Source organism: Musca vetustissima, unplaced genomic scaffold (genome assembly GCF_032173495.1).
Source record: "Musca vetustissima isolate MV318-11 ecotype Yass unplaced genomic scaffold, APGP_CSIRO_Mvet_v1 utg11109, whole genome shotgun sequence".
In the NCBI taxonomy this organism is placed as follows: domain Eukaryota; kingdom Metazoa; phylum Arthropoda; class Insecta; order Diptera; family Muscidae; genus Musca; species Musca vetustissima.
The window spans coordinates 172,255-186,150 of NW_026877066.1; the positions used below are offsets into that span (position 1 = coordinate 172,255).

The window sequence follows — 13,896 nt, forward strand, 5'->3', positions numbered from 1 at the left end:
AAATTGACTTAAAAATGGCTCATCTAACTGCATCTGTATATAATGAAGGGGAGAAAATATGGTCGGGACCCAAAACTAAGGAAATCTATAGCCCTGAAATGACCGTGGGCGAGGTCATTGTAATGCAATTACGTAGAACTCCCAACAAAATAATACAAATTTTGGAGTCTACCGGAGAATCTCTCACAGCCCAGGAATATCTTAACTACAGTATGGCATTGGCAAGGAATCTACTCGATTTGAGTATAAAACCAGGTGATATTGTGGGTGTGTATGCCAAACATTCGCTGCATTTGGTCACCGTTATGTTGGCATCATTTCTGTGTGGCACACCGGTACATGGAGTTTTCCATGGCTTTGAAAAGGGTAAGAAAAGAGTCCATATTTGAAGTTCCCCGAATTAATTATAATTTCCGTTTTTATTTAGATACCATTACAAAACTCTATGAAACCACCCGACCCAATATAATCTTCTGTGATGAGGAAAATTATGAAAAGGCCCTTTATACCAAGGACACGTTGCAATTGGATGCTAAAATTGTTATAATGACTGGCAGTGTAAAGGATGTCTTACACATCCAAAATTTGGTAAATACACTGAGGGAGGTTGGTGATCTTTCAAGTTTCCCATGCACTAAATTTTGCCAGTGCTGATACAGCAGCGATATTGTCTTCGTCGGGTACCACGGGTACGCCAAAGGGTGTACTGTGCTCTCATCAGTCTATGCTTCATAATGTTGTTTAGTAAGTATGAGTACTTTAAAGAGTATTTTTCAAGTCCCAAAAAAATCTCTTAAAAAATATTATTTAAAAAACCCACTCCTATAGTTAAAATTGTCCTTGAAAAAAATATTCTTTAGATATACTGACAGGTACTTGAAATGAAAATATAGGGAAAATACCAAAAAGCGGACGCATACCGACATTTCTACAAACCGATTATGTAAACCATGATATAAATTTCAGAAATTTTTAATGGATAATTATACCCTCAGCCATATGGCTAATGACGGTGATACGGTGAAAATGAGCCTCATGGAAATATTGGTTCTTTGGACCAAATTTGTTTCAGAAAATTTTGATTTCATCCAAACTTTGGCCATCTTATTAGTTGTTCCAAACTTAGTTCAAGTTCGAAGATAGAAAATTTCGGTCCACCCCACAGAGGGGCTAGGTCTAAATGCGGGTTATAGTTCATATATAGCTCATTATCGAACATTACGTTCTAGTTTTTTATCTCGATATCCTCCGCAGGTGAAATGATTGCAACAGAGTATTAGAAGCAAACCCAAAACGCGGAACAAATTAGATAACTATATTAATATATATATATATATATATATATTTCAGCACCCTATCTCAATTCCTTTAGAAATATCGTGATTACAACCGACGGACGGACAGACCGACGTCTTAGAATTTTACCCTAATCAAGAATATATATCCTTTATAGCGTCGGAAAGGAATATTTCGATGAGTTACAAATGGAATGACAAATTAGTATACCCTCCATACTATGGTGGAGGGTATAAAAATCCACGCCTCTTGTGATGATAGTCCTTGAAACATATTCCTTAAAAAAATCAACGCCTATAGTTAGAATAGTCCTTTAAAAATATTCCTTAAAAAATCAACGCCTATAGTTAGAATAGTCCTTGAAAAATATTCATTAAAAAATCAACGCCTATAGTTAGAATAGTCCTAAAAAAAAATTCCTTAAAAAATCCACGCCTATAATTAGAATAGTCAACGCCTTTAGTTAGAATAGTCCTAAAAAAATATTCTTTAAAAAGCCACGCCTATAGCTCCGATAGTCCTTGAAAAAATATTCTTTAAAAAATCCACGCCTATAGCTCCGATAGTCCTTGAAAAAATATTCTTTAAAAAATCCACGCCTATAGCTCCGATAGTCCTTGAAAAAATATTCTTTAAAAAATCCACGCCTATAGCTCCGATAGTCCTTGAAAAAATATTCTTTAAAAAATCCACGCCTATAGCTCCGATAGTCCTTGAAAAAATATTCTTTAAAAAATCCACGCCTATAGCTCCGATAGTCCTTGAAAAAATATTCTTTAAAAAATCCACGCCTATAGCTCCGATAGTCCTTGAAAAAATATTCTTTAAAAAATCCACGCCTATAGCTCCGATAGTCCTTGAAAAAATATTCTTTAAAAAATCCACGCCTATAGCTCCGATAGTCCTTGAAAAAATATTCTTTAAAAAATCCACGCCTATAGCTCCGATAGTCCTTGAAAAAATATTCTTTAAAAAATCCACGCCTATAGCTCCGATAGTCCTTGAAAAAATATTCTTTAAAAAATCCACGCATATTGCTCCGATAGTCCTTGAAAAAATATTCTTTAAAAAATCCACGCCTATAGTTCGGATAGTCCTTGAAAAAATATTCATTGAAAAATCCACACCTATAGTTCGGATAGTCCTTGAAAAAATATTCTTTAAAAAATCCACGCCTATAGTTCGGATAATCCTTGAAAAAAATATTCTTTAAAAAATCCACGCCTTGTGGTTACTTGAAAAAAATATTCTTTAAATAATTCAGGATAGTTTTTAAAAAATATTATTCAAACCAATTGTTATAGTTCAGATAGTCCTTGAAAAAATGTTCTTAAAAGCATCCAAGAGCCCTGAAAAATATTATTTACAAATTCAAAATATGGACCTAAAGTAATTAACTTTTTTATTTCTTTTCATTCCCTTACCCACCAGCTTCACCGCCACCATGGATTCAGTGTTTATTTGTTTCAGTACCATGTACTGGGCATCGGGTGTTATGAACTTACTACAAAGTTTACTCTATTCCGCATTGCGTATTGTTTCCGATCGTCCCTATAATACAGAGTATTTCCTCGATGTGGTTAAACGTTACAAGGTGACACATGTCTTTTCAACGGGTACACAAATAGCCGATTTGGTGCTGAATGGAGACAAAAATGTGGCTCGTGCTGCCCTCGAATCCATTGATACAATGATGTGTGGTGGTACCAAAATTCCCCAGGCGATACAAGATCAAATGATTGAAATTTTTGGCGATAATACAAAACGTCCTGGCTTTGTCATTGGTTATGGACTATCGGAAATAATGGGTGGTGTTAGCATTAATGGTGGTTATCCATTCCTACAGTCCATTTATATGGTTGGGTTATTACAAGAATCCAGAGGCCACGGCACAAGCGAAGCAGGGAAAACGGATAAAGACAGGAGATTTGGGTTTCTTTGACAACGAGGGTTTCCTACATTTAAAAGGCCGTGCCAAAGAAATGTTCAAATGGAGAGGATTTCAAATATGCCCCCAACCTATAGAAGAGGTAATAAAACGTATACCCGGAGTGAACGAAGTTTGTGTATTTCCCATACCCGATTTGGTGGCTGGTAATTTGACGGCATGTGCCATTGTAAGGAGTCAAGATGTAAATGGCCAGCAGTTGACGGCGCAAATGATAAATGAATATCTGGAGCAGGAAATGTATAGTTTCTATCATATATGAGTAGGTATTTATTTTATAGATGCTTTACCGCGTACCGACACTGGAAAAGTGCAGCGCATGAAGATGACACAAATTATTAGTTAATTTGAATATTAGTTTTAGCAAAATTTAATAGTTCATGTATGTATGTTAATAGGAAATAAAGATGTTTTTTGATAAGGCATAAGTCCGTTCAACGGATTTTATTGGGCACTATAAAAAGAAGTCCACGTGGAAGAGCTTATTTTAATCTCAAACTGATTACCTACATCCGCGTGTTTATGTCAACCTGAATGCTTTAGAAAAAATTGCCATGTAACCATGTAAATCGTGATAAGAAAGTTGGAAACGGTTGTGTAATAGGTGCAAGGAGAATTCCTAGATAGAATAAACTAAGGTTAGAGTTTTCCAAATTACTGTCACAAATACCGACACTATCACAAATACCGAAAATGGATCGGTACTGTTATATGAGAACTGTACCAAATTAGAGCCAAATGTTTGTTGAAAAATGTTTCCATTATAAAACGTTTCTAACGATACCATTATATATAAAATTTTTATATAATTACGGGCAATTTGGTTGAAACAACTACACAAATTCCGAAATTGGGTATATAGTGTATTACGGGAGCTACCCTAAAAAGTAGAATAATTTTGATAATTTTTACCTTAAAAAATTAAGGTATATTTTCATAATTATAGTTAATTTTTTCATATTGTGCATGCACCTCGTTTTGAATACAAGTACAAAATTCTTTTAATCTTGAGAAAGCCATTGATTTTTTCAAAAAATTTAACATTTCATTATTTGTGCTCATTTATCCTCTCTCCCTCTCTTTTTTTTTTGTCGAAAACAAATATATTCCTCCCAAGAAAAATCTCCACAACCACCATTTATTTTTCGGCTGTGTTTTATTTTGATATCGTTCTCCGCCTCTTGTTTGGATTTCATTGTTTCTTTATTTCAGTACTCTTGGTGTTACAAAATTCGCATATGTATTTTCCAAATTATTTCGATATAAATACCAAATAAAATATGTATATCAAACAAGTGTGAATACGAACATCAAACCCAACCGAATGTTTATGAACATGTATATAAGAAAATATAAAATGAAAATAGGGAAACTTAACGACAAAGAATTTCTCTTCCATAGAAACCCGCCATTACCACCAAACACACTCTCACTTTCTTTGACAGAAAACCAGCATTTAGATATGTACAGTTCACGAACGAGCTGGTTCAAATGAAAGATTCACTTAAAGCAACGTTATTCAGTAAAGACAATGAATATAAATGTGGCTGGCATCTTATGTTGGCAAACTACAAAGGCAGTTATAATTCTCCAGTTTTTTGTGAATCAAAGCCAGTATTTTTTCTATATGCCTTTAAAAATAAAACATAGTTCTATTTGGTTGCATTTCAAAGAAAATGGATCGACAAGGGTGACATGTAATTATTGCCAAGCATCTTACTACTTTGGTGATGGAAATGCAAGAAACACCCATGGAAATATAGATTTCTCAAAATGCCAGAATTAAAAAAAATAGTAATATAGGCTATGTCACAGTGCCCTGTACGAGACAAACACTTTTAAAAAATGTTCTGCCGACAGTCTACAACGATATTTTAATGTAACTCTCTCAAAAGTGATTTGCATTTTTTAACGAGCATTATTGCGAAAAGTTCCTCCATCAACAAAAAAGTATCGGCAATGTTGACAATAATGGGACATTACCCGCTAGCAATGAAAAATCCAATTGGTGGTATGTAACTAGTCCCAGCACTAGTTATAAAACGTAAAAGTTGCTATTTTGACCCTAAAGTAATGAAGAGGAACCAAATGTCTACCTTTTTATCCTATAGTAAACGAGAAGGAGTCCCTTGCGATATTAAAGAAAAAACTCAGTTTTTTTTTGTCAAAAGAGAAGCGTAAAATATTTAAACATTCTCTCCCAACAGCCACAAAAACTATTTTTTTATGTTATGTAGCTAGTTCCGGCACTACCGTACCAGTTACAAATTTGAGCCTAAACTAATACCAGCCGAATCAAGTGACTACCTTTTTATCCTGTAGTAAACGAGAAGAAGTCTCTTGCGATCTTAAAGAAAAACACGGTTTTTGCTGGTTCGTCTGCATAAAAATACGTTACTCTCCGTGAATAGGAAATAAGAAATCTTTTTGTGATCGTCTTGAAGTGCGATGGCATCAAATTGTTAAATTATAAAGAAAAACTGTATCATGTAAAACAAATAAATTTTTTAACTCAAACGGAAGGATATATATGTAAGTACTTCTATATATATTACCTATTGAATATATATTATTGTATAAAACGTGAATGAATGACTCTTGAAAATTATGAATATGGGATTACATTCTCTTAGTAACTTATGCAATTTTCTTTTAGGTAAAGTATTAGACACATATTTCCTCTTTTTTACTATAATATTATAATCATTGTTATTTATTTCCAGATTCAATACCTGTAACCGAAGGATCTGACACAACTGAAATGTAATTGCAGTATGAAAGTAGTACGGTTTTACTTATATGTAATTAAAAAAAAATTAAAATCAAATTAATAAATGAGTGTTTTAATTGCTAATTGTATCATAAAAACAGCACTGAACTACTTCTTACGGAACTAGAAATGTGGGTAGTCTAATGTAAGTAGTCTTTGACTGTACACCTGTAGTCCTCGGGTAAGCGAAGGAGTGTCTATTGGTTACGTCCTATGACATCCCCATGTTAAAATAAACAGTTAAATACATTGTTAAGGGGTGTAAAGTGGAACTAGCAGTTCCTCTTGCTAGCGGGTAACGCATTAACGAACCTAAGGACTCAAACTTCATATATACTTGCTGAATATTTCGAGGTGTTGAAAACTGAATGCCAATTTTAATATACACACCAAATTTTTTGATAATATTTTTTCAATAGTAAGCAGACCTTCCAAGGTATAAAAACTCCACTGGAGGGTCTGCTACATTGAATGCTATAAAAACTTCACTCTGGAAGGTCTGTCTGACCTTATAGACTTTAACCCGAAACTAGAAAAATATTATATAAAAACCACTCTAGTAAATAAAATAATATTCTATTCAAAATCTACGACAACGGTAGCCCTTATTAACAGGGACCGAAAATAACCGTTATTTTTGAAAATGCGAACAAAAAAAATCTTCATGTTAGAGACATGGTACACCTATAGTGTCATATACCAATAGATTCGTATTGACGAGCCCATTAAGGATATTGAGTGATCTTGAGAAAACGCTCTCAATTCCCATGTGGAGAATTATTTTTCAACGGTAAAAAATAAACGTTGATTTTAACAGTTAAAAATTATTGTTATTTTTTTCCGTCAAATGTAAAAGTCATTTTAAGAGTTTTATTTTTTCCGTCAAAAATAAAAATCATTGACCATTGAAATTGACCTTACAGTCAAGAAGCGGATATTCTAACTACTAAACCATATCAAACGTGAAATCTATTTGCACAATTTTCAATTTGAATAACATTAATTATGTTGTTCATTATTTACATCATTATACCCTACAACAATACGTCGATTTAGACATATGTGTCTGTCTGCCTATTATAATTTTTAACACAGTGCAGGATATAGTTATGTACTAATCGTCACGAAATTTTGCATGTAAATCCTTTTGAGACCCAAACATTGATCTGACCTTGGAATAAATATGAATATAAATAAATATTTTCAAGGTGATCGGTCAAATGGACACAACAATTTTTTATGTGGAAAATGCCAAAATTTGCATTCTACGTCGTATATATTTATTATTGAAGAACATAGTCCGGAGAAGTTGGCAAATTATTCATGAAGGATGGTTGAACTTTAACTTATATTGGAGTATGTAGTCGGATGTAGGAGTTATACCTAAATATTTACAAGGGCCTATCAATTCGGGTATTTGTTTTGTATTTCCCTTACCACACCAGAGGTCAGATACGTCGAGCTGTTATTGGTTAAGATCAAGAACAACACCCAAATTTTTGGTGACGGTCAGATGATATTTTGTTGAATGAAATGGACCAACAACTTTATTTTTATCAGAATTCCTTGTCGCAATAGTATAAGCCGAACATCGTAAATTTTAAACGGGGAAGGGCATATTACTAACAAATTGGAATCACTCTTTTGGTAATGGTCTGAAAATATTTAGCGGGTCAAGTGAGCCAAGAAATATTTGTGTTAAAACATAAAATGTACATCTTATGTCGTAAATGTTCACATCGAAAGAACAAAATTCAGAAAGATGCCAGGTTAAAAAGATGAGCCGTTTGTATCTGATTGTTCAAAAGATCTGCAGAAAGTTGGAGTTCAGTGGTAGTTTAGTAGGGTATAAGATGGTGGACCCCGCCGGCTTTACTGTTCCGCTCATTGGTTTTTACTTACTGTGGTAAATTTAATTTAAAAGACTGTGTTTATTTTGTCAATATTTGTGCAGTTATTGTTTTTTAACTGTTAGTATTAAATTCGTATTCCTAAGAAGTAGATTCTCCCAATTAGTTTACGAAAAATACCGTCTCGGTAGTGTCATAAGTATATTTCAATGGAATATTTATATATTGATTTAATATGGGCCGCAAAGCTAATGACACTGTTCGTACATTTTACGAAAAAGTTGGTGATGTGAATAAATATCGGTTGTGTAAAATCGTTTAAAAGGGTGACTATATTTCGAATCTATAGCGCCATATAATAAAGTAGCACAGGGAACAGTATATCATGGAGCAGAGTAATATATATGCCTAAACGTGGACCGATATAACCCATCTTCGAACGTGGCCTGTCTGCAAACAAAAAACCACTTATGTAAAATTTTGGTGATCTATCTCAATTCGTTTAGACGCTAGAGTGATTACAACAGACGGACATGCTAGGGTCGTAAATGATTATTTCGATGAGTTACAAACAAAATTAAAATACTATGGTGGAGGGTATAAAAAATCTTTGAAAACATTGGTCCACGTATTTTTATATCCCTTTTAATATCAACTTATAGCTGAATATCTGAAGGATAAAGTTGAAAATGTTTTGGAAGACTTTGATATCGACAAAAAGCAAACTAAGATAACATAAATAAAAATTTATTAAATCGAGTACGAGATTTAGCGAAGGCTTTACTCACTCCTACTTACAGGATGGTTACAAACAAATTAATATCATCGAAATTAAGCACAACATTATTATAGGAACAAGAGTATTGATTTGAACTTGCCGAAAGTTACTAATGATTAAAAGCATCATGGCCTATAAATCATTTTGCTTAAAAAATATGGATGCGGCCCTTTAAATAAGTCAGGCAGAATGGGATAATGTGGAAATCGTGTTAACTATTTTAGACCCTGTGTACATTGCAACTCAAAAGCTCCAAGAAGAGCAGCTATTTTTTGTCGATTTTTTTAAAGTGTGGCTTGAAATGAAGCTTGATATACAAACAAAGTCCAACAGCTCTGAATTTGTGCGGAAAACCCTACATTTCTGGCAGCATTATATTGGGATCCTCGTTTAAACTGCCTCATTTTAAAAGAACCATTAAAATTAATGTGTGCTCGAACTCATCTTAAGGAACTGATTGTCAGAATATTGCAGATGGAGATGCATGTATGCTTCCTACTTGTATTTTTATTGCACATAAAGTTCGATATACTTGTTCTTTTTTTCAGACAAATAATAATCATTGTGACGATCAACCATCAAGCAGTAATGAAACATTACAGTCTTCGCAAGATGTTTTTGAGACTTCACAATCAAACACCTCGCTCTTAGGGCAGTATTTGAACTCTCTTAATGTAGATAGAGACATTGAAGACGAAGAAAATGATTTCGACGAAAAACAGAGAGCATTTTATGAAATTGACAATTTTTCTCCGAGGCCAATACCGATTGATAAACCACTTTTTGAATTTTGGGAAGCCAAAAAAAAATTCAGTATCCATATTTATACAAATTGGCAAAAGTTGTTCAGTGTGTTCCTGCTACGCAGGTAAGCGTAGAAAGAGCATTTTCAGCTCTTAAAGTGGTGCTGAGTGACCTCCGTTCAAATCTTTCAAATTTGGAAAATATTATGTTCATTAAACTTAACATATAAAAAGCAAATGTTTTCATATTTTTTGAATAAATTAACTAAATATTTCAAAATAAAAATATGCGTAAACTAATTTTTATGGAATACCGTCTTATAAATTAAATTCACCACAGTAGGTAAAAAATATGTAAATAAGAAGAATAATGAACAAAATAATTAATGTTATTCAAATTGAAAATTGTGCAAATAGATTTCACGTTTGATGTGGCCTAGTAGTTAGAACATCCGCTTCTTGACTGTAAGGTCGCCGGTCCTAACCACGGTTCGGCATAATAAGACTCAGCGCGAGAGAATTGTAGATCTCTAATATTCTTGATTTTATTGATTACACTAAACCATTTTCTATTTTTATTACACGTCTTGCCATTTCTATATGTCAATATAAGTTAATTGAGTTTTATTTTCTGACGGAAAAAATAAAAATCCCACAAAGAGTTTTATTTTTGGGGGAAAAATTAAAACTCGTAAATGATTTTTATATTTGACGGAAAAATAAAACTCCTAAAATGATTTTTATTTTTGACGGAAAAAATAAAAGTCCCAAATGATTTTTATTTTTGACGGAAAAAATAAAAGTCCAAAAATGATTTTTATTTTTGACGGAAAAAAATAAAAATCCCACAAAGACTTTTGTTTTTGACGGAAAAAATAAAAGTTCCAAAAAGAGTTTTATTTTTGACGAAAAAAAACAGTCATTTCTAACTGTTCAAAGTCAACGTTTATTTTTTCCGTTAATAAATAAATAATTAAAATGGATTTTTTTATTTAAGCCACATAATAGCAGTTATTTAATACCTAATTTGATATAACTTATAACCGTTACGGTCCCTGCTTATTAAAAACTCTGTGTACTGAAAAAAATCTTTAAACATTCTAATGCCATCATAATCAACAATAAAATATACAATTTGCATTTAATTAGGGTTTCCCCAGCTATGATCATAAAATTATGGTAGGGTATGATACAGTCTGCACCACCACCTATTATCTGCTGTTTATTTTGTTTCACATTGGAGACGATCAGTGGCATATTGCAATGGAAAATAACGGTACCTGGAATTTGTTTTTTCCTAGTGATTGGTTGGTGACAACGTATTATTGCAATAAAAATGTTCTTATCACGGCTGCTTGGGGTCGATGAGTAGTCAAAAAGAAAGTTTATAAATAATAAACAATCACTAAATTCTAGAAATCATAGATTTGAGTGTCGAGATAAGTAGCACAAATGTTCCAAGTGATTCGCAATACAAATTAATGTGAGAACGTCATCTGGCGTTAGTCGTTAAAAGATAGTTGGGCAATAAGCAGAGAATAGCGAAAAGAATACAACAAAAAATTGAATTAAAAAATTGACTTAAAAAATGGCTCATCTAACTGCATCTGTATATAATGAAGGGGAGAAAATATGGTCGGGACCCAAAACTAAGGAAATCTATAGCCCTGAAATGACCGTGGGCGAGGTCATTGTAATGCAATTACGTAGAACTCCCAACAAAATAATACAAATTTTGGAGTCTACCGGAGAATCGCTCACGGCCCATGAATATCTTAACTACAGTATGGCATTGGCAAGGAATCTACTCGATTTGGGTATAAAACCAGGTGATATTGTGGGTCTGTATGCCAAACATTCTCTGCATTTGGCCACCGTTATGTTGGCATCATTTCTGTGTGGCACACCGGTACATGGAGTTTTCCATGGCTTTGAAAAGGGTAAGAAAAGTGTCCATATTTGAAGTTCCCCGAATTAATTATAAGTTCCGTTTTTATTTAGATACCATTACAAAACTCTATGAAACCACCCGACCCAAGATAATCTTCTGTGATGAGGAAAATTATAAAAAGGTCCTTTATACCAAGGACACGTTGGAATTGGATGCTAAAATTGTTATAATGACTGGCAGTGTAAAGGATGTCTTACACATCCAAAATTTGGTAAATACACTGAGGGAGGTTGGTGATCTTTCAAGTTTCCCATGCACCAAATTGTCCAGTGCTGACACAGCAGCGATATTGTGTTCGTCGGGTACGACGGGTACGCCAAAGGGTGTACTATGCTCTCATCAGTCTATGCTTCATAATCTTCTATAGTAAGTATGGGTACTTTGAAGAAAGAACTCGAAAAATATTTCTGATAATTATTGAAAAGTATTCTTTAAAAAACCTACGCCTATTTTTATGATAGTCCTTTGGAAACTTTCCCAACAAAATTCACACCTATTGTTATGATAGTTCTTGAAAAATCCAAGCCTAGAGTCCTTAAAAATATTCTTTAAAAAATTCATGCCTATAGTTCGGCTAGTCCTTGAACAAATATTCTTTAAAAAATCCACTCCTATAGTTCGGATAGTCCTTGAAAAAATATTCTTTAAAAAATCCACTCCTATAGTTCGGATAGTCCTTGAAAATTCTTTCCTTAAAAAATCCATGCCCATAGTTCGGATAGTCCTTGAAAAAATATTATTTAACAAATCCACGCCTGTATTTCGGATAGTCCTTGAAAAAATATTCTTCAAAAAACCATGCCTATTGTGAGATAGTCCTTGAAAAATATTCTTTAAGAAATCCATGCCTATTGTGAGATAGTCCTTGAAAAAATATTCTTTAAGAAATCCATGCCTATTGTGAGATAGTCCTTGAAAAAATATTCTTTAAAAAATCCACGCCTATATCTCGGATAGTCCTCGAAAAAATATTCTTTAAAAAATCCACGCCAATATGTCGGATAGTTCTTGAAAAAATATTCTTTAAAAAATCCACACCAATATGTCGGATAGTTCTTGAAAAAATATTCCTTAAAAACCCACGCCAATAGCTCGGTAGTCCTTGAAAAATAATCTTATTAATATTATTCAAAAATCCATGCTTATAGTTGAAATAGTCCTTGACAAAATATTCTTAAAGGCATCAGTTTTTTAGCTCCAAGAGCCTATAAATATATTATTTAGAAATTCGAAATATAGACCTAAAGTAACTAACGTTTTTAATTTCTTTCCCCACAACCTACCAGCCTCACCGCCACCATGGACTCAGTGCTTTTGTGTTTCAGTACAATGTACTGGGCATCGGGTGTTATGAATTTACTACAAGGTTTACTCTATTCCGCATTGCGTATTGTTCCCGATCGTCCCTATACTCCAGAGTATTTCCTCGATGTGGTTAAACGTTACAAGGTGACACATGTCTTTTCCACGGGTGCACAAATAGCCGATTTGGTTCTGAATGGAGACAAAAATGTGGCTCGTGCTGCGCTCGAATCCATTGATACACTGATGTGTGGTGGTGCCAAAATTCCCCAGGCGATACAAGAACAAATCATTGAAATTTTTGGCGATAATACAAAACGTCCTGGCTTTGTCATTGGTTATGGACTATCGGAAATAATGGGTGGTGTTAGCATTAATGGTGGTTATCCATTCCAGTTTAAGGCCCAAACTGAAGGTAAACTATGGCCCAACCGAGAAGTGTGTATTGTCGGCGAGAAGGGGCAACGTATGGGTCCAAATGAAACCGGAGAGGTTTATGTCTACAGTCCATATATATGGTTGGGTTATTACAACAATCCAGAGGCCACGGCACAAGCGAAGCAGGGAAAATGGATAAAGACGGGCGATTTGGGTTTCTTTGACAACGAAGGGTTCCTACATCTGATTGGTCGCGCCAAGGAAATGTTCAAATGGAAAAATTTCCAAATTTGTCCACAACCCATTGAAGAAGTACTACAGCGAATACCCGGTGTGGCCGAAGTTTGTGTATTTCCCATTCCCGATTTAGTGGCTGAGAACTTGGCTGCCTGTGCCATTGTCAAGAGCAAAGATGCTGTTGGTAAGCAACTGACGGCCCGAATGGTTAACGAATGCATCGAACAACAAATGGACAGTTATTATCATTTACGGGGTGGCGTCTACTTTGTGGACTCTCTGCCCCGCACCGATACGGGGAAAGTTCAGCGTTTGAAAATGGCACAACTTATTGGTGAAATTGATCGATAAATTTCCATTACCCAGCGGTTTCTTAACTCCTTTGTTTGTATGTATAATTAGTATAATACCATACCTGTACACATATAATTTAATCTTAAGTATAGTTTATTGCTAAAAAAATGAATTTAAATTAAGTTTTGTTTTTGTTATTTTTTATTTTGTTGTCAAGTACACACATATATAAATTAAAATTGTTTTGTTTATCTTTTGAATCGTTGCTTTGCATTTTTTATTATTTGAGATATGAGGAGGTCCCCTGCGTCACTTGAAGTCTTATCGTGAGTGTGCAGCGATACTGATC

The 13,896-nt window shown here is 33.9% G+C and overlaps 1 protein-coding gene across 1 annotated transcript; it reads left to right on the forward strand.

The window, feature by feature from the left end:
- Positions 1 to 14: 14 nt before the first annotated feature.
- On the forward strand, positions 15 to 13,604 carry LOC133321604 (gramicidin S synthase 2-like). Its single transcript, XM_061530688.1, has 8 exons — positions 15 to 366; positions 428 to 610; positions 663 to 744; positions 2,728 to 3,109; positions 3,171 to 3,489; positions 11,008 to 11,325; positions 11,387 to 11,702; positions 12,623 to 13,604. The coding sequence occupies exons 1-8, from the start codon at positions 15 to 17 to the stop codon at positions 13,602 to 13,604; spliced, it is 2,934 nt and encodes a 977-aa protein (XP_061386672.1).
- Positions 13,605 to 13,896: the final 292 nt, after the last annotated feature.